This window comes from Scophthalmus maximus, chromosome 21, assembly GCF_022379125.1.
Source record: "Scophthalmus maximus strain ysfricsl-2021 chromosome 21, ASM2237912v1, whole genome shotgun sequence".
Lineage (NCBI taxonomy): Eukaryota > Metazoa > Chordata > Actinopteri > Pleuronectiformes > Scophthalmidae > Scophthalmus > Scophthalmus maximus.
Window position 1 is genome coordinate 3,919,976 of NC_061535.1, and position 21,367 is coordinate 3,941,342.

General features: G+C 42.8%; 1 protein-coding gene across 2 annotated transcripts in view; it reads right to left on the minus strand.

The window, feature by feature from the left end:
- Nucleotides 1-21,367, minus strand: part of stau2 (staufen double-stranded RNA binding protein 2) — an 85,563-nt gene that overhangs the window by 44,796 nt on the left and 19,400 nt on the right. For both annotated transcript variants that reach the window (XM_035619858.2, XM_035619857.2), the window contains exons 7-11: nt 15,906-16,013; nt 9,167-9,379; nt 8,639-8,776; nt 4,576-4,704; nt 1,833-1,890 (exon numbers count right to left, since the gene is read on the minus strand). In XM_035619858.2, coding sequence (XP_035475751.2) covers nt 1,833-1,890; nt 4,576-4,704; nt 8,639-8,776; nt 9,167-9,379; nt 15,906-16,013 — 646 coding nt within the window. The remainder of the gene's footprint in view (nt 1-1,832; nt 1,891-4,575; nt 4,705-8,638; nt 8,777-9,166; nt 9,380-15,905; nt 16,014-21,367) is intronic.

A 21,367-nucleotide genomic window follows, 5' to 3' on the forward strand; every position in this document is an offset into this window, starting at 1 on the left:
CAAAAAAAGGGCTCCATTAGACCCAAGTGACGACAGCACATTCAAATCTAATAGGAGATCTGTTTGTTTTCCACTCTGCTGCTCCACATCTCACAGACTATTCATTTGTCCCTTAAAGCGCTCTTTCTCCAGCTGCTGGCATTTACTTCGCTGGCATTCGGAGGGTCGACTGCTTGCGGCGTGTCGTTTTCATCAAGCTGGGACATCGCAACGAATCAAGCTCAGGTATCGCAACCCACGCAAATCTGCTTCAGCAACGGCATGACTGTGAAGTCTTTGCCTAGTTTATTTCACCTTTAATAAATATTAACTCACTTAACACACACCATGTGGAATACATGGAAAAAGAAGAGCGGTGCCAGACACTGGAGACCGGGAAAACAAACTGTAAATAGAATGTGAAGTCCTGAAATAGCATTTCGACTTTGGTGAGCAGGGGACTTTGCCATTGTTTTTATTTTGATTACAGACACGACAGCCGACTTAACAACAGATACAGCTGATAGAGACCAGCTGCGTCCTGCAAAATTGCATCCTTACACTTTTCAGTTAAGCATCTCCTTCACGTCCTTTACAAATTAGATGAAATGTCCCTTATGGCCAACGCATTCCCTCGTAGATTCAGACCTAAATCCTGTGATGAAATTATTTTGTCTTCGGTTTAAAATTTCCATAAGTAAAGAATATTTTTCAAATGAGAGAACGACTGAGGGCGCTGTCTTTTACATGTCACACTCTGCATTTGCTTCAGAACTTGTTCCATTTTTTTTTTAACAGAGACAGATGGACGGAGGCTCAGCTGCATGTTTACATGCAGTAAAGTCAACAGGGTCCATATCAGCTTTTTGCAGAAAAGCAGAATCTTCCAGAATATTATTGCACTGTGCCTTTGTTACAGCACTTTGAGATTCAATTATTTTCAGTGCATCTGGAGACTAAACAAGAATTAAGATTTTAGTGAGATTTACGCATATACCTTCTGCAATCAGACCAATGCAGACATGTGCACGAGGGAACTGCGTCCTCCTGGCGGCGATAAGAAAACATATTTCTTTTGGTTATATTTGGCTCAACAAAAAGAAAAAGTTTGATCACCTGAGATGCAAAGACAAAATTTCTTAAAGAAAACTGCCTCTATACTTGTGACATCACCAATAACCATACAATTGCATCAGTTATGATGAACCATAGTCATAAGCTGAGGCTGAAGGGAAATCGTATACAGACGGAGAGTGTATACTCCCATATATAGTATGTTAAACTACAATACTGCTTCATGGGTTAACATGCACTTTCTTTGCAGCTGCGTTCGTAATGACAATTCAGACGATTCAAAGTCCAGGACTTTTTAATAGGGTCTTTATCTAATTCTGCCTGCAGCTGGCATGTGTTAGACACAGCTAAGTGAGATATATCTTGCCTCATATGAATCCTTATATCATATCATCATACATCCTGCCTCACGATGTGCTTTGTGGGCGTAGGATTAAGGGAATGTGTGTGTGTGCATCTGCACTCATGTGTACATGTGTGTTAATCCTGAGTGAAAGGCTACGTTTTTTGCACAGGAAGGCAGTGGGGGGACTCCCCGGAGGGCCCCAGTGTGCCGGCTCTGTAAGCCTGTATGAATGAGCCCAAATTCGCAGGCTCCCCACGAGGACGCACGGCCGATTAAGCTGACAGTCAGAGGCCCATTGACCAGTCACAGAGATTAAACGCCGGGCCATCTCGTTGGCTAAAACCACCTGCGGGACGGAGGGGAGCGATAGACAGCCGGGGAGGAGGAGGAGAAGGAAGTGGAGAGAGACACAGGGAGACGTGCGGATACTCACTGTTACTTGTCGCTTCGGTAAAGGATGCCTTTTGTCCATTCCAGCCTTTGTTGTCCATCTGTAGTGATGCAGAGAGATGGGAGAGAAGGGGGGGAGGTAAGAGAGATGTAGATTCTTGAACAGACAGCTTCTTCACGCATGTCAGACAAGTTCCTTCCTACTGTTTGGGCCACAAAAAGACGAGTGCTCACAAGAGGGGATGCTTAAGGAGCCTAGTGTCTGTCTAGGCCTGCTACTTAATTAAAGGGGTTGTCAACGATCAGCGAGTATAAAAAGGCTCCTATTCAACGTTTCTTCTGCTGTGGTATGCATGAACACACACACACACACACACACACAGCCATAAACACACGTGTGTGAAAAAACAACAACAAATAATTTCTGATGTGTGACAGCTGAGGGGATGACATGATTGTAAACAAACCCTTCCCCTATAAACACACACAAACGCTCACCCATCTCTTCATACTTCACAGATCACCCACAGTCCCATGATAGGAATGTAGTGCAACACAGTTGCCAACCAAAGAGGAGGCGTTGAAGGATGGAGAGAGGCGGAGAGAGGCGGAGAGAGAGAGAGATCTTAAAGAAAGATGACCTATCCCACAAAACAGGATATTGATTTTATTATTCCACAGAGCTTGGGGTTGTCTAAGGATCTAAAGAAGTGTAGAGTGTCCAACGGATCATTATAGGGTTGTCACGCCAATGTACAGCCGTGTGTCACCCAGTAACTCCATTTGTTCTAAATATTCAGCCTCAAGTGTAAGCAGACTTACTCCCAGTGCAGCGTACTCTCATTTATCCGACCACCATGGTCACCCAAACATGGTGTTTTAAGGGGCAAATGAAACGTGCAATGATGCAAATAGAAACGTAATAACTTATGTGCAACATTTGGACCATTTCCTTGTCAACACATGCAACTAGAGCATTTTCAGCAAGCAAGAAGGGGGCTCAGCACTTGATGAGACGTGATGTGCTGAAGCTTGAGAAGTTTTTCTGGGGGGTAACTACATTACAGACTAAACTGAACATCACACTCTCTTGCAATGCAAACTGGGTTGCGGTTTCTTTGGAGAATACGACTGAACTTCACAGTCATCCTGATAAGAGCAACGTGTCATCCTTTAGCTGCATGGTACTGTCATCCTTTAGCTGCATGGTACTGTATGGCTGTCTGAAGAAGATATATGCAGCAGCACATATCTAACTAATGAGCTGTCTTGGGAAACGCTGGATAGTCCTAGTTCCTGATTCCTAGTTATGTAACGTCATGTCTATCTACAGCTACTCCCTTGAGCTTAAAAAAAACCCCAATGAGGTGAATAGAGATGATGGTGATCAATGGCTGCTTGCAAAACACGTTTAGTTCAGAGGAGCTGTACAGGTTGCATAAGAGGTCGGCGACACTGGGATTCGTGATAAATCTGGGGATCGACTCGGCATCAGTATTTAATGAATTCTGTACAGGGCTGTAGAGATGAGATGGTGTATATACAAAATAATAGTGGTGGTTCAAAGGATTTTTTTTATGTAATCCTTCAGCATACAGCTGAACTCACCGACCAGCATCACCATCCCCAGAGCCCTGCTGCTAGCATTTCCAGAATACCAATTGCAAAACCGTTCCACATGACATTTTAGAGAGAGTGTGTGTGTGTGTGTGTGTGTGTGTGTGTGTGTGTGTGTGTGTGTGTGTGTGTGTGTGTGTCTGTGTTTATATGACACAGGTGCAGTGCCTAAGCATTATTGCAAACCACCGAAGCTCTCGACCACTCTCAAGGGAGATGAAATCGCATTGGATCTAACATATAAGGCAATAATATTTTTCCCCTTGAAACTTTGGGTTTAAATTAATGTTTTGTGTTCAATACAACATATATTATTTTTTAATAGAGCGAGTTCACGAGAGTGAGACAGGAAATGGTCTCACTGCATAACGCACCCAAACGCTGTTTCGTTGGTTATGGGAGGATGAGAAAACTGCAATTACATCCATTCACTATAAGTCTAATTTCACCCATGTTATTTTGTATTGCACACAATGCGAGCACACAAAAATGTGAGGGCGTTCAATTCATCAGTAAAAAAAATAATGACGCGTGGTGTTTTTTTAATATAGTAACAAAAAATGATGTGATGTGTGTATTTTTTCACAAAACAGCTAGAAGCAGGAAGCTCTGATTAAAAGAACAATAATAATGCTAACGTGAAACAAAACAAGAAATTTGAAGACACCACAATGATTTTTGGGAAATTGTGATGAGTTCTTCTGGTTTAATATGTTTCTACAGTCTTTTCATGTTCTCCTTCGATGTGTCTTTACCCATGATTTTGGTGTTATGCTCGAAATATTAGAGTTGAATTTATTGACTTGTTTGTTTTGTTATGTTTATCACCCTGAGCATGTTAGATGGTTAACCACCCCAGTTATCATAAAGCATATCACCATGTTGGTACTGTAAAAAAAATAAATATATATATATACATATTGTTGTTTTTGACCCAACAAAGATCTGATTGGAATGAAAACCATATAAATCAAAATAGTTTTTTGGAGTCACTGTGCTGATTTCCAATAGCCTTACTCCTGCAGAGAATTCATATGTGCACCGACACTGACTGACGGCATACAAACTGTAATTTAAACTTCCCATGCCTACAGTGATTGGGCAGTACAATAACTTAATGTATCTGAAATGGCTGCAGTGTAGCAGCATCAGTAAAGTCAATGTCGTACCTCGGTGGGGCTCTGAGGGACTGTGGAGGCCTTGTATCCCAGGTGCAGTAACATCGCTTCGGCTGCGTTCCGCTTGGCCACCTTCTTGTTCGGTCCTGTTCCCGTGGCAACCTCGTTGTTCACCTTCACCTGCACAGGAGCAGACACAGGAAAACACAGCATGTGAAAGTGAACAGACACAGCTGACACCCTGCCCGGCTCACAGTGGATCACTTGCGGTCTTAAAAAATTCAGTTTTTCCACGACTTTGCTCGACTCGTCACGCGTTCAGCGAAGAACACTTTGCTTCACATCCTGATTCGAGTCAGCCGTGCAATTTCTGCGCCGCAAAAAAAGGCTCCAAGTGAAGTGTTTGTTTTTCAGTGGTCCCAAAACATTAAATGTGTCTACACAGAATGTAAGCAGATATTTCCAAGAGAATATCAAACGTCGTCATGTTATGCAAACAGACAATTACACTGCGCAAATACCATTCTGGGAGCCAAGGCCTGTGAAGAGCCAGGGTGCAGTGCACGTAGTCAAAGTGGTCTGACATGATCACTGAGACCTGGTCTGAATGCATGTAGTAGGCCACAGCGTTACACTGAGCAGGGCGGCCTCAAATAAATTACCAAATTACTAAAATAAACACAATTACTCCTTTATTACATTTTAAAAGATGATCAGGCCCTCAAAGGCTTCTGACACAAAGTGGAGCCTTTTTTTTGTACCTTGTGATGGGGTCAGACAAAAGATGTGAAAACAGAGACTCATTTGAGGCCTGCTGCTAACCGAGGGAAACAATGTGGAAATTTTAGAAGAGTGAGTGGACTGCACGCACGCACGCACGCGCACACGCGCACACGCACACACTCGCAGGGCTTAATGTGTGTATCAAATAGGCATGGAGAACAGGTTTGAGGATGAATTACTCCCTGATGCTAAGAGAAGCTCTGTTCTTCTTGTGAAAGAAAAGATTTACGGAAAGAGAGACAAAGAGTGAGAGTTTGATTGGGAGAGGAAAGACACAAACAGACACTGCAGTTAAAATGTGCATAAATTAAAATTGGACCGGGCTTGGCCTGCTTTGTTGGTTGTTGGTCCTATACCAGCGACAAAGCAAGAAAGCAGCCTCCAGACTTGACTTTGACTCTTGTTGATTGACATTGATTGTAGCAACAGCAATGATTTTAACATGTTTTTCATATTAGATTTTCCTTTCTAAGAAGTCTGTTAAGAGCGTAAAGCAGTTTCCTATAATTATATCATCGATACACACACAAATATGCACGCATGTACATCTACATGTGCACTCTAACATGGTTTCTATAAGTAACTTCACCCCTGTTAAAGCATTACAAATGAAAGCATTTACATGGGTCATTTACAAAATGTGCACCAGGTATAGGAAGATGTGTCATGTGTGACAATCAGCTCATTAAAACATAACTGAAACTATATGACATAGAGAAACTAAATAACTTAATTTTTTTAATGAATGCGCGTGTCACTTTTCAGAATTGTGCTTGGATCTTGCTATAACTGAGTTATTAGCATGCATGTACAACTGTCATGCATGTAAAAGTAATAAGCATAAAATAGATACAGGCAGATGTCCAATCAAAAACCAGGCAGATGCAATTTAAGTGTTAAAGGGGCAGTGAGCGATTTTGGAGGAAGATTGTTTGTTGACTCAAGAACCGATAAAAGTACCGGCTCACAATTTTTTCCCCCCGCCTGCATTCGCACTTCACCTCCGCTGCTACAACTCCATCCTAGGGGGAACACTGGTCAGGGCTCAAACACACAGCCTCAGGTGTGATAAACAGCAAACCATCAATAACTTTGTTAAGTATCAAAGGTCGCTGCCGCAGTAGGACCATGACATTTCTTTCTGCTAATGAACACTGGCTCCTTACGACTCAGCCACAGTCTAATGTGTACTTCTGCAGCCCTATAACACAAATCTGTGTGCTGTCTTTACAAGCAGCAACAGCTCGAAATCACAATCTAACAGTATGAAGGAGTTAACAGGGCTGTAAAGATGGATGTTAATCTATTTGAGGTTTAATGCTTGCAATAAAAATTAATATTAAAAAGAACATTTCAGGGGGGGAAACAGAGAGGGTGAGAGGAGAGAAGCGAAGGCAGAGAAGCACAGGGAGGTCAAAGATCATAACAGCTGCATTAAATTATTAATGATCTTCTACATACAAAAAGGTATCGGAGCTAAAATTATTTTTTTGCAACAAGGTCATTCAATATTTAAACTTGTACTAGCACTACATTTAAACATGTTGTTTTCCTCCTTTAATGGTGTGAATAATGGATAACATGGAGGTCCTTGGTTTCTGTTATCAATCTTTGCAGCTGAAAGAAGTTACAAAGAATTTCTTTAAAAAGCAGCTATAAGGACAGAAAAACATTCTCCATACTTTGGAAGAGCAAAGCTGGTTAGTGGTTTAGAAAAAGAAGAGTTTTGTTTCTGAATGTCAGGAGAGCACCAGCTAAGGGCAACAATTTCTAGTTAGTCATGTCTCTGTCCATTTAAATTTGAATGATGCATGAGGGGAAATGTCCATCTCTATGACAAAGCTTTGATTACAGTCAGTTTATTTAAGCTACAGTGTGTGGGCATGCATGGTGCAACTATTGACTGTATAAAAAAATGGACGTAGTCCCAGCCAAAGCTCAAGTGACTGAAACCGGTATTCTCTGGAATGACCAGCAGATTGCGACTCCACTGGTTCCAAAAAGAAGTTAGTAAGTCAATGAGAAAAGGACTTTTGGTTCATGGTTCAATCTCTAGTAACTGAGTCTTCTCCAATTCAGTATGATGTTCATTTTGTAAATTATGGTCTCATTTAGAGTCGAATAGACGATAAAGCACTGTAAACATTGGAGCATGGATACAGTGTGATTGACAACTGGTACCATCAGATCAGTGCAAAGTTGCAGGTGTAAGTGGAAGCGCAGTTGACGAGCTCTCAGTCAGACCCATCCCCTGCTCCTACGTCTGGTTTGAAAAAACAAAACAAGATGGCGCTTGTAAAATGCAAAACTCGAGTGTTAGGATGAGGTCAAATTGTCAAATTGGCTTAGGAGGTTTCCTAAATCTTGAAGCCACCCAGAAGTATTTGATCAGGAGCCATGATAAGAGCTGTTTAATTCTCTAAATGCTTAGGGAAGGAGCTTCAATGCTTGCTTTCCTATCTCCTTTAGAATAGGGTACACTGGACCCTTCTATGTGAAAGGTAAGGAGATATAGACGCCCCACAATTCATTGCGGCAGCGATATTGAACGTGACGCGCCATGCACCAACGTTAACGATTCAATCCGAAGTAGCGGCTGTTGTTCTGGTGTGTGTTGGGTGAACCGGGGTGGCAAGGATGTTTTCCACATCGAGGCTTCAAAGCGACAGTTCACAAACAAATGTGTGACGTCTCGGTGGGTTGCCACTTGGGTGCCTTTGACCAGAACGGATAGTTCAGTGTGAAACTAGCTGACAACAACAAAGGAGTCGTGTTGTTGACGTGTTTGTTCATCTAGTACAGAATGCTGCCGAAAGGAGCAGCAGAGCAAAGGCCTGATGGATACTTGTGTTGTTAACCCTTTTTGCCTATGGCCTTGTACCACACCATGGAGAAAGTTGGCTGCATGCAGGACTGGGCTGGGAGAGCACACACGACAAAAAAAAAAGGAAACCAGATCATACTGTCGTCCCACGAGGAAACTAAGAAACTTGTATTCTTGTTTAAAGAGGTTCAAAGAGGCTGCAGGCTTCCTTTGGCCAGAAAAAGAGGGACTATTCTTGTTCTTGCCATTGGCTTGTTCTACCAACAATGTAATAAAGCACATTCTCCACTTTATTCCTACTCATACTCTGACGCTTTGTTTTATCCATGAAGGTAAAATAAAGCAGAAGGTCATTAAGCTTCTGTGCTGTCTGGGCACACAGAATTCCCATCCTTCTCCATCAGTCTGCATTAGCTAAAACTGCCAGGAAATTGGATTCTTGAAGCAGCAGGAAATCCGACGATTGGTGAGAATCTGAAAAGAATATTAAACAAAATCATTACTTACCTGCATGATGAACTCCCGGCGTCTGGGCATCCCCCTCTCAGAGAGCAGCAGGTACTCTGGCTCCTTCTCCTTCTTGGCCTGTTGGATCTGGGCGAGGCGGCTGATCGGATTCATGCCCTGGCCATAGTCGGGCCCCGTCTGGCAGGAAAAGACGAGAGACACGATGATGAATTCCAATTGTCAAATTCAATTATTGCAATATCAGAGTTTTCTACAGACTGTGTGTGTGTGTGTGTGTGTGTGTTCCTTCAGATTCAACACTGAGATGTAAAAGATACAGAGATAAGTAAGATAACAGGAAATCAGTGTGGAGAAAAACATTGTATTTCACAGATTTTTTTTAAATGTCAGTGAATGATTTAGATTACTACGACTTGCCAGTAGCATCACGTCTGTGTTGACTTACTGACTACAGATGCCTTGAGTGCATCAAAATTGTTCTGCAGAGGCCAATTGAATTCACAGGATAAATATCATCGCCTGCCTTTACTCCCACACTCTTTGCTTTCCTGCGCCCAGCTGCTGTACCTTGAGGATGGTTTTGGTGCGTTTCTTGTAGTGTGTCTTGGGTTTCTCCACGACGGGGATGAAGGGCAGCTTCTTCAGGTCCTGCAGGATGGACAGGGCAGCGCGCTTTTTGGACAGCTTCTTGCTGTTGCCCTCGCCCTCGGCAGAGAACTCCCCCACGGAGACGCGAGTCAGGAAGCTTTTCATGTGCGGGGGGCCACTCTCCTTCAATACCTGGAGACACAGAGCGTCCGGTTATACCACAAGATGGTCACGAGATGTTTTACAGAAAACAGGGACAAAACGGACAAAATTAGAAAAGGCAGATAATGAATCTGAATGTGTGTGAGCGTTCTTGTCGTGAACGATGTGTGTGAGGGTGTGAGGGTGTGTGTGTGTGTGTGTGTGTGTGCAGCGCTTTCTCTGCAAGCAGCTACACCAGGTGGTCCAAAACATCTGCTCTCGATGGTCACAATGCTACCCACCCAAATGTGCGCGCGCACACACACATGCACACGCACAACACATACACACACACACCCTCACACACATGAAGAGTAACATGTTACTAGATGACAGTCCCTTGTGATGAAGGCTCAGTTTCCTTCCTCTAGCCTCTGGTCACCTGGGAGACCTAAAACAAACACCGGCTGGCGTTAGGTCATGCTTCTGCAATCACATCCACTTCCTGTGAAGTCCGTGAAGAGTGAGAGTGTGTGTGTTTGTGTGTGTGTGTGTGTGTGTGTGTGTGTGTGTGTGTAGCAGGTGGGCCCCCCCCCCAAAAAAAAACGTATCTAGAAAAACACACTGGCGGAAGAGTCCAACAGCACATTTTCAGCTAACGCAGTCGCCTTTTCAACGCGCACTGTAGCTTGCCGACTTTCTCCCTGTCTCACCCTCTATCTGCAGCTGCTGCGTGGAAGTGTTTCTTTCGACTCCAACAAAAAACTCTCTCTCCTGGCCTCCTCTCCCGCTCTCCCTTCATTTGGACTTAATTTGTGGTGCAGACAGCACAAATTGCGGCAATTGGATGCAATCGACAAACTGTTAATTTAAACCCAGTGACCGATAAAACAGATTAAAGCGGAACCTCGAGCATCCCTCGGATTCTTTACACATCAACACAGACTAATTCCAGACCATGAAGGGAACAAAGGACAATGTGTGCACATCCCCCCTCCTTCCCTGCTACAACAATAACCGCACAAACTAGTGTTTTGTTCAATTAATAAGCATGAATGGTGCATGAAAAGCAAAGCGAGGCAAAGCCTAATTAACTGTTGAGTTTATCTATAATTGATGAAACTAAAACAACTATGCCCATAACTCCGACCACAAAGACTTAAAGACTCGACATGTTAAAGCAGAAATGATCAGTGGAGTAGTTAAAAATAATTTACATGCTGTGAATTTGCAGCTTCATTAGATGCAGGTTTCCTCACCCCAACTCTTTAGGTACTTGCAGGTCTTGCTTGTTAACACTGCTGACACACGGCCCCATGTTTGCTGTCAGTGTACCTGTCAACATTCCTGCAGAATGAGTTTACAGTTTGTGAGGACGTGTGTTGGGAGAGAAGCTTTGATGCACAGGCTGTCCAGCCAAACAGCCAAACGCTCTCCCACCCGGGGGATCTGCTCTGGTCTTGCTCATGGCCAGGAAAGGGAAATGCAACATGGCAGCTTTGTGTACATTACCACATTCGGTGGGACTGGATACGTCCCATTTCTGAATTATTTCAACTTGGTCGACGGTGTTGATAATAACACTGCACATCGGCGGTCACAGGTCAGCTGAGATTATATCACTTAAGAGAAAGAGCTACTAACAAAATGCGGATGTGGTTGGTCACGGGCCAGCAGTCACGGGCCAGCAGGCCCAGGTTTACAAAGACGAGTCGTCTTGTTCTTCAGCTGCCCGAAATTCTGTAGCTGTGCTCACCTAATCCCTCACTCAAGCCTTCTCTCCCCTTCTTGCTCATCACACGCTGGTTTGAACATGTGTTACTGTTCATCTTATAGTAGGGAAACCGAGACATAAACACTAATGCACCGGAGGATGGATTTGCACAAACGCTTGCTTTCCCCACCAAGAAAACATACAAAGATAAACAATGTCTTCAAGTTATGGAAACCAGGATGGCGTTGTTCGATGTTTGCTTCCCTTTATCGAGGTGACACACTGAGAACTTGCCGAAACACAGCAGAGAAACAGATGGACAGTGCAACGGTAAGATTCACACTTTCAAAAAATGCAATCACCAACAAACATCAAGACATCTAATGTGGCCCTTAAAAGGTCGATGGTATCATCAACAAAGTACATGAGACGAAGTGTGTGTCTGTGCACACACATAACACACTTCTGGCCCAGGATGGCGGCAGACGAGCTGCAGTCAGTCTCCTGGCAGACGCTGCGGGATCTGCGCCACGCCGATGGGATTTCAGCACTTTCATTCATTTACACACGCACGCACACACATACATGCAAACAAACACACAAACACACCTGTCTCCCTCCTAATGACAAGGATCAGGTTGTGCACAGGAAACAGTTTTTTTTTCTTCCAGTCCCCTTCTCTTCTTGTCTCTTCATTTCTTCTTTTACAAACATGGGAGGCCTTCTCTCTTTGGCTTCTCCTGGGACATCAATACCCCGATCAGACTGAGGATACCTGCATGCGAGACCTCAGGTACTCTGGAAGAGGAGGCGATGGGAGCAGGGTAGGACAATGGTGGGGACTGGTAGAGGGAAGAATGGCTCTTTTGTGATGAGCGGTGGACGGACAAGCCCCGAGGGAAGCTGCTTCTTGTAAGATGGGTGGTTCTTGGCCCGGACCCTCTATTCTTGTGTCCTCCTTGGAAAAAGGAGCCTCCGATCCAACACACAAGCTGTGATTTATAGATTGGTTCCTCTTTGATGCTGACATCTGTTTGATATTGCCTGACGGGCGGATTAAATGAGCCAACTGCCTCTCAGGGTGGCGGCGACCCTCATCGTTGCAGAGGGATGGGAAAGCGGACACTCGTTAGCGGTGACTCACGGGTAATTTCATGCCCGAGCGATGGCAGGGATGAGATGATGTGAAAACATGGCTGCTGCATGAGAATTGACCATTATAGTTTTGTGTAGGGAATCACCCATATGTAACGGTGTGTGTGTGTGAGTGCATGTGTGTGTGAGCTTGGCTGGGAGTATGGGAGTGTAACGTTTCTTCTCAGAGCGTCAAAGACGCCACGGTAAAGAGGGAGTGACAAGGCAGGAGATGAGGAGGAGATGAGGCCAAACTTTGTCTGATGACTTATACTGTAATATACCCAATGGGCAATATAAGACCCATAGAGAAGTGTTGTTCATACTTGGTCTCCAGCCACAGCTTGGTGGATGAAAATGAATCTGCTGGAGAGCCATCAGATGTATGAGGGGGGGAGAAAGGGGTAAGCTATGCCAGGAGGGGGGGGGGGGGTGATTGCAGCCTGGCCTTCACACAGTTTAGTTTGACATGGCACAGGAAAAAAATGCGGTGTGACTGACATGCACAGATGGAAAAAAAAACTAACAACATCTTCACGAGCAAGGTTTTAGCAAAGAGAATGTGAAAAGACGGAAATTAAGGAAACAAAATTGTTTCTGCTTCTTCTCTCTAGTTTTAATCATGAAAATCTATTTTGCCGCACAGAAGAGGCAGAACAAACCGGGCAAAGCCCTGCTTTCACAGCGGGCACACAAATTATGACTTGTGAAATGGGCAAAGATTATTCGCTGCTGATGGGAGATAGATGGTGAAAGACAGACAAAGTGGGAGAGAAAGCACAGGGAGAAAAGTTTCCTGATTTACTGCTCTTCAGACATTAACAGCGCAGCCTGCAGACTGACAGCGAGCAGAACAGAGACTGATTGGAGGAATGTGGCTGTGGTCTGCTTTTAAAAAACCGCAGCTCTCAGCCTCCACTTTGGAAGGACAGAAAATGAAAGTGGAGTAATTGCTCACAGGGACAAAGACAGGGCAGATAACGAATCACATCACTCCAGATTTAGCAGGCTGAAATTATTAATAGCAGTTCCAGGAAGGATAGCCATGTCATGCTCTGATGAGCAAAATTGTGTTTCTGAACAAAGATGAGAGAGGATAGGGGGTGGAGGGGGTGTAAAAAAAAGGGAGGATTGGACGACCACGTTCCAGATAATTTTTCCAATGTTGTGTAAACTCTTATTAACAGGAAAAGTCAACAGTGTGAGAAGAGTCCTCCTCCCTTCCTTCCATCCCAGTCTCCATTTCCTCTCACCCCCATCTGCCGATCCCCGTAGCCTCAACACGCTACCGCCCTGTGTGTGATTGTTGGGAGTGATGGTAGGAGAGGTGGAAGGGAAGGTTTCTGGGGAGGAAGGGAGGGGGCACACAGAGTAAACTGAGCCTCCCATGTTTTTTGGCACCTCGCAGAGTCCAGAAGAGGAAGAGGGAGCAATGCGAGTGAGAATATTGGATAAGTCAGCGAAGATATGGCGAAAGACAAGGAGAAGAGACCCAGTGGGTCATTTAAGGACACACTGGAGTTCGTTGCAGATTTGGAAAAGTTGGGAGCAGTGGCTCTAACGGTTAAAAAAAAAGTGGCAGGATTCACTGTAACATCCTGCGGAGCCTGCGTAACAAAACTAAAAACCTTGAGCGAGGCAGTTAACCCCACATCTTATCCAGTGGAACAAGCCGGTGGGAGACTGCAGCAGCACTGGGTAGTTCCCGTCCTAGTTTATCAGTGTCATCATCCCTCTGTCAAAAGATTTTCCCAGAGGCAGCTGTGAAAAAGATTATGTTCTTATCAAACAGACACCACCGTGGCTGAACAAGCAAGCCAACCCCAGAGGTGGCTTGAGATTGATTTCCTCCTATGGTCACTGCAAGCTGGGTGTTAAACTGACAGAGAATAAAGTCACGTGAAAAAGGAAAATCACAGCTGAGTTAATACATTTTTTTCTTCAAAGGCCCTGTGAGAGGGGTTCGGGTGCAGGTGGATTCCGCATATTTATGTGTGTAAGGTAAAAACGCAAAACTATGGGGATAGGGAGTAGTCACGGATATCGACTAGCATTTACAGAAGCCAGCAGCGATTCATTTGTGTCAGAGTTGAGAGTAAGTAGTAGCTCAACGTGGAAATACGCAGAAACAACCTGCTCTCCACCTTTGCCTACTGTGGGACAATCGATGAATCGCACAGTACGGCTCCTTGTGTGCCGGTTGGTACCTGGAAGAATTTACTGTCACGGGAAGGGAGAACATCATCATTCGATGCAGAATGATCGAATGATGTAATTTAATGTTAAACCTCCGCAAAGGACAGTGAAGAACGGGCATTTTTTTTTATCACAAAAGATGAGACCACATGTTCCGCAGAAAACGGAAAAACCTCTCCCAGTCAGGAAACGTCGGAGGGTTGAAACCCCGACACAGTCGGCTGCAGGTGTGTGATGAATAACTCGACTCACATGCGAGAGAGCACGAGCGCGACTTCTGATCGAGCACTGAACCGATGTTGGTTTAGTCCAATCGTGTCCATCTGGAAGCTCTTTCACATAATACATTGAAATAATGGTAATTTGATGCTTGATATTCAGCAGCTGCACTCGTGTTTTATATAACCTGTATTTAATCAGGTAGTCGCACTGAGATCAAGCTCTCTTTTGCCTGAGAGTCTTGAGTAAGGAAAACAATATTAAAAACTACAATTCAGTAAAATATTGATTGCCTCATTGGCCCTCATCATATTAGGGTTAGGGTTCAAGTTTATGATTATATTTAGAGCCACAAGGAAACAGCTCTGCCTCTGTCTGCCATTCAACAATGTCCTGTGGTTAGAAACTGTGATGGATCACACAGCCGAACATACCATACACAAATTTAAAAAGATTTGGGATTTTTTATGGTAGGACATTTAGAATTTATTGTATGTACCATTGAATTCATTCAAAATAATCTAGTCTAAGGTTTGAATATTGAGCACAGGTGTAATAAAAGGGCAACATAACTTTAAAATGCAACCTTGCTTTCTGTATTGTTTTGCATCATATTATACACGTCACACTATATCTAATAACGCATATTGATGAAGGTTATGTCAAACTCTCCAGCTAAACAAGAAAAAAATTAAAAGGAATGTTTTTATCAGTTGTTAAAGAAAGGTTGGAAAAAACTGTTGGTAAAATCTATTGATAAAAAATAGCAGATTTGAGGTTGTTTTGCAGGAATGTAAAGAAGGTTGACTAATGAAGGGATTGATCGGTGTCTTATCAGCTGAGTCACTGGGACCACGCCACCAGAACTCATGTCCGAGTCCTGAATCAGCCTGGGAACACTCTGAACTTAACACCAGGAGAATTTCCACAAGCTTTAAAATAAAGTAATCCTCTAAGAATTCCTATTTGCATGTTTGTTTTACAGTAACAACGTCTTAAATAGTAGCAACCGCAGTGATGAAAAGATTGGGCAAAACTCGGTAAAGGCATCCTTTCACAATTTATTTTTTCTTATCAGTGGTGGTTGAGTTCTAATCAGTGCGACCGCTTCAGTTTCCACTGTGTTGTATTCTCGCAAAGCTAATGAGTTGTTAACATTTTGTAATAGTGACTGCACGGTGGTGTTTCACAAACTGAGGAAACGCATCATGAGGACTCACACGTTCCCTAAATGTATGGTCTTATCCATGTTCATGGAAAAACATGACAAGTCAGAGTAGCACTTATAATAACGGCGTCACTCGTCTTTCTCACCTCGAAGTTGACAGACAAGTTCCTCTTGAGGGCGATTTCGTAGACCAGACTGATCTCTGATTTGCTGGCATCTGTGCCTTCGTCGGTCTCCCCTTTCTCTTCTGGGCTCTGGAAAACATAAATAAAAGAAAGAAGTTGAAATGGTTAGAGAAGATGTATGAATTGTTATTGCTCAAACTAAATTAGTGTCACTCCTAGGTTATAGGTGTTAAAATGGCCAGCTTTTCTGTGACAGTAGTTAAAGTCAGAGATTCTCTTACGCCACAAATTCGAAACCTTGAAAACATGATTTAACTTGACTCCTGTTTAGAAGTAGTAGAAAATCACAGGAGGAGGAGCATCATATTAGAAGAACATAATTAATTGAGAACGCTGTTAAAGCGACTATGTCAGGCAACTCTTAGGTCTTTGGATATGGATATATTAAAGATTCTTAATCTTTTGTGATGCGTGTCTACTGGGCTTAAACAAAGCGCAAGTGCAAGGTGTTCTCCCCATAGCATTCCATGCAAGAGCAATTACAAATCCCATAGAGTGATGTAGATATGCAGTCATAGAGAACACTGAGTGCTTGAGGCCTGCTATAATGTTTTGTCATTTTGTAATGACTTGGGAGCAGTACTGATATATTGTCTTTAGCATCTTTTAGGTATTACAGCAAGTATCATGGATCATTATTGTTGACGATTTCTAAAATAAATAGTGGCACATATCAAACCACAACTTGTCACTCACACACACACACACACACACACACACACACACACACACACACACACACACACACACACACACACACACACACACACACACACACACACACACACACACACACACACACACACACACACGCACACGCACACACGCACGCACACACGCACGCACGCACGCACGCCTTTCTGGGTTCTGCCGAAGATCTTTATCTGATACGGGATTGAGAACTTGGTATTTCTGGACATGACTGGTGGTCCTCCGTCTGTACAGGAAGGTCTCTTAAACGGGTGGTCCTCCAAATACGGAAATTGTTATGTGTAAACTCTCTGTTCTCGATAGTCAAATTATTATTTGTTAACATCAAGAACTGCATCTCCCTCAAAACAGAAACTGGAGAACAATAACTCATGAAGACGGGATCGTTAAGGTCAGTGGGAAAGCACCAGCAGATTTTTTTGGGATAACCACATATTTGTTGGATCCAGATGAACCCTAACAACATTGCTTATGTTAAAAAGATTTTTTTTCTTCGTTTTCAATACACAAAATTTGCCGCCCATGAATCTATGAAGTAATACTGGACCTAGTACCAGATGGCTCTGGTCTGAGCTTTCAGTTAGTTTAATAGTTTTGGAATTACAAAGTTAGATGTTTTTATATGGATCAGACAGACTAAATTGGTAAGTATAATTTTCAGGGATTCTACAATAGTATTTGTCTATGAATCAAAGTAATACTACTGTATCTATCCCTTCTACTTATGAGGAAAAAAATCCAGAGTTTGCACCAGAGAGATCATATCAGACATACAAGGGGCTTTTTGGTGCCACTTGTCTATGGGAATGCAGAGTGCCGTCTCGATCTTTATCTTCTCATGTCCAGCTCTTTGTCTGATTAAGTCTGAATGGCTGTGGTCTTTCCCTTTGGGCTCCTTCCCTTCTCCTTCTTCTCATTGTGTGACCTGATACGTTGCATGATTCATACTGGGAGATCTCTTGGATTTCACAGGAAACGGTCACGTGTTTTGATGCGCCTACCGCGCTGGAGCGAAAGACTTCATTGTGGCGAGAAGGTGCTCTTTGTTTTGCGAGTGCCGAGACATACATAATCTCCCTCTTGTCTTTTATGAATGTATGTGGACACAAGAGAAACCTGAGAGTGAATTGGTCCAAAGCGCCTCAGTCCTTTCTTCTACGTTTCTTCTTCTAAAATCTATTCAAGGTTTTCATGGTTTATATTTTCCTCTGCTGCCGTTTTCAGTGATCCCGATATATATGATTAATAGTGTGAATCCCCTCCCAAGGCTGCGTTATCAGGCCACTGAATATAAGTGTCTGCAGGCGTCTGTGGGTGTGTATTCATGTATGTATTCACATTGGAATGACCAAGTAGATCATCAACCTTACTGTGACAAAGACAGATGGCGGCATAAAACATTGGTGCTGCTAATGAAAGTACTGGACAGAAACTCATATATATATATATATATATATATATAACTCATATACAGGGTTCCCATTCATTCTCAATTAGCAAATTCAAGGATTTTATGAGACTTTGCAGAAGCACAGATAACAATCAGAAAGAGGCTTGAATGGGTGAAAACTTCTCAGGTGTGCTGTGCTATAGTGCTATACGTATAGCGTTTTTAAACAAAAACAAATAAATCTCCCTACAGATACGCGTTTTAGCTCTGCATCAGTTTTAATCCCCTTCCATACTGACACACCTGAAAACATACATTACGAGACCATACAAGTGCCCTGGGCATGCACGTGCCGGTGTGAACAGGAAGCAGATCGTCTACTCTGTAGTCGCCTACTGCAGAGTTGCTTACTTGCAGAAAACAGCAATAATGAAAAGTAAGACGAGGGATTTGTTTTCTTTGAACGATAAAGAGGTGGAACTGTTAGTGACAGTAAGTTTTTTTCGCAGCGCTTTGCCTTCACCAATGGTATTCGTGTCGCTGCCCATCCATACCACAACTAAAGCCCGACTGATATATTGGTTGGCCGATAACATTGGCCAATATCAGCCTTTCACAGACATATCGTATTGGCCGATATGTTGACGGCCCTAACGATATTATCGGCAAACTGATATGAGCCATTTAAAAAAAAAATGAAAGAAACGTAATAGAGGTTTGATAATTGAGTTTAACCACAAACTTTAACAAATACAACCAAATAAACAGAACTTGAATTAAGAAAAACTTTTTTTTTTATACCTAAAATGTAAACATAAATGCACATTTATTTTTTTATCAAACCTCTATTACATTTCTTATCATAAAGCTTTGATAATAAGATATTCAAATCATACATACAGAAATACATATCTTTTGGCTGATGTATCGGTATTGGTAATCTTGTACTCCCTAATATCGATATCGGCATCGGCCCCCCAAAATCCATATAGGTCAGGCTCTAGCTACAACACTCCCCCTGACGTCAAACATTTCCTAACTTCACAGTTCTAGGCACACGAAATTGCCGATGTAGCGTGGATGGCAGGTGTAAGCGTAACAGCAGTGATGTGTTTTATAACAAAAACGTGGTAAAGTGGATGTAGCCATTGGTATCTATTTTTTTCTCACAAAGCACAGCAAAACTATACGTTATTTAAGCTGAGCGATAAAGGGAGAGACTTGATGAGGAGCTGAGAGGCGGCAAGAAACTCACTGTAAACAGCCAACATGTAAATTCAAGTTCTTTCGATGACCCCTATCTGTTCTCAAATATTTGCCAGGCATTAATTTTAGTTTTCAATTTTCAAACTTTCAAGGATGTCATAGAACATAGTTACATTTGATTAAAACATTTTGGATTTTGAGTGAAAGGCATGCATTTGGTAGACGGCGCTCAGGAAATGCACTCATCCTGAGGGAGCAGTTTGAATGGACAGTGACTGTGGGCGAACAGAGTGCTTAACATTCACACATGTGCTCACCGGACACAGATTTCATAATGAGGGGAAAGAATTGTACATCAAAGGATCTGAAGGAGTGGCTCCCAACAGACAGAACAACATTATTCTTTGAAAAGTCAATTTATGAAAAAGAGTTCTATTTCACAGATCTAAATATATCTTCCTTTACAATAACCACCTCATACCCATGACGCTTTTCTTCCAGATTTCCAGTCATTCATACTGAGTAAAGCAATTCACGTTGAGATAAGCAAACTGTGTTTCGCAAGGCAGGAAGATCACTTGTCCTCATTTTAATAATAGCACTGGATCTATGCATAAGTCAGCAGATTCATTATTTTGATGTTGCCCGAAGCCCTGTAAAGATGGAGGTGCTTCCTAGGGTTACACAGTGTTGCCTAACCTGTGTATAAAAACTCTAATTTAAGCGTCACTGATATATGCCTGTGGTCTTCCTCAAAATAAAAGGTTTGACAGCCCACGGTGAAAAGGAACACTTCTAACCTGAGGGTGTCCACACATTTACACATGTAGGAGCACATGCACACACACACACTCATGTGGATACAGAATGACAGACATAATACTGTAGACGCAGTGTGCCTCAATTTGTAAAGCAAGACTCAGAAGCGGCAGCAAACAAAGAGCTCATTTATGGAGGCCGACGCCACAAGAACGCGAGTCAGGCAAGTGAGATGAGCCAAGGCGTTTTGAATAACCATCAGCGATGCCAGGCTTTGGGGATATGGGGTAATTTGATTTCCGGTGGGAGATGATAACAACAGTTAACAGCTACGCCCGAGGGGGAAACTCTGGAGAGGTACGGTGACACTGGGAGTAGGCTGAAAGAAAAAATGTGGGACATATAACAAGTCCCTGCCAGGTGCAAACTAAAACTATGGAGATTGCAGGGCTTAAATTATACATTAGAGTAATTAGAGACGCGGTGGATTTGGATTCAATCTGATGAAAGCTGGTTATGCATTCATCTTAGTGGCTGCAAAAAAAAAAAAAGAAGCTGTGTAACACTCCAGGGAGAGCACCAATACATCAGCAGCGCAAATCCTTACTATTCATTAGGGGAAGAGTTTTCAAGTTGGACGGTGTCGAGTGGGGAGACTGAGGCAAACATGCTGAAGGGTTAAGGATGTGATGACAGGTGGGAAAATTGAGAGGAATCACCTTTTACAAAACCAATGACAAAGCATCAGGTTGGGATGGAACTGTTTTCTGTCCATTAATAAATATAGAATGTATGAGCTACACAGTAATGCTATATCGATAAGGTGATTAACCAATCACTCAGACAGAGTAAACTAATAATTGTAATCAAGTAATACTAATTATCATTAGCACTAACATTATTTTCCTTATTGTTATTATTAACAGTTGCTTAGAAATGTGATGTTTTTCATTGTAATAATAATCTGACACGACCAAACGCTTAGTACGAGTGAAGACACTTCCACTCACTTAGTAATACATCACCGATTCTTGGGAAACGAGAATTGTGTCCAAAGTCAGTGGGAAACTGAATGTGGAAATCACTTGGCCTTAAAAGGACGACGCTGATGATATTTTATTTTTTGGCGTCAACAAATCACAATAAAACGCCCCAAAGTCTTAACAACTAACAAGTACTGATAACTGACAAGTATCGTCTGCGTGGCTGAAGTCTGACACAGCAGCTTATTTGTCTGTTATCAAAAAACATCTAAAACAGCTCGAGGAGGATTTAACAATATAGACATAATAGACATAACAAAGACAGTATTTACAGTATTAGAACTGTACTGAAAATAGCATTGTGGGATTCCCGG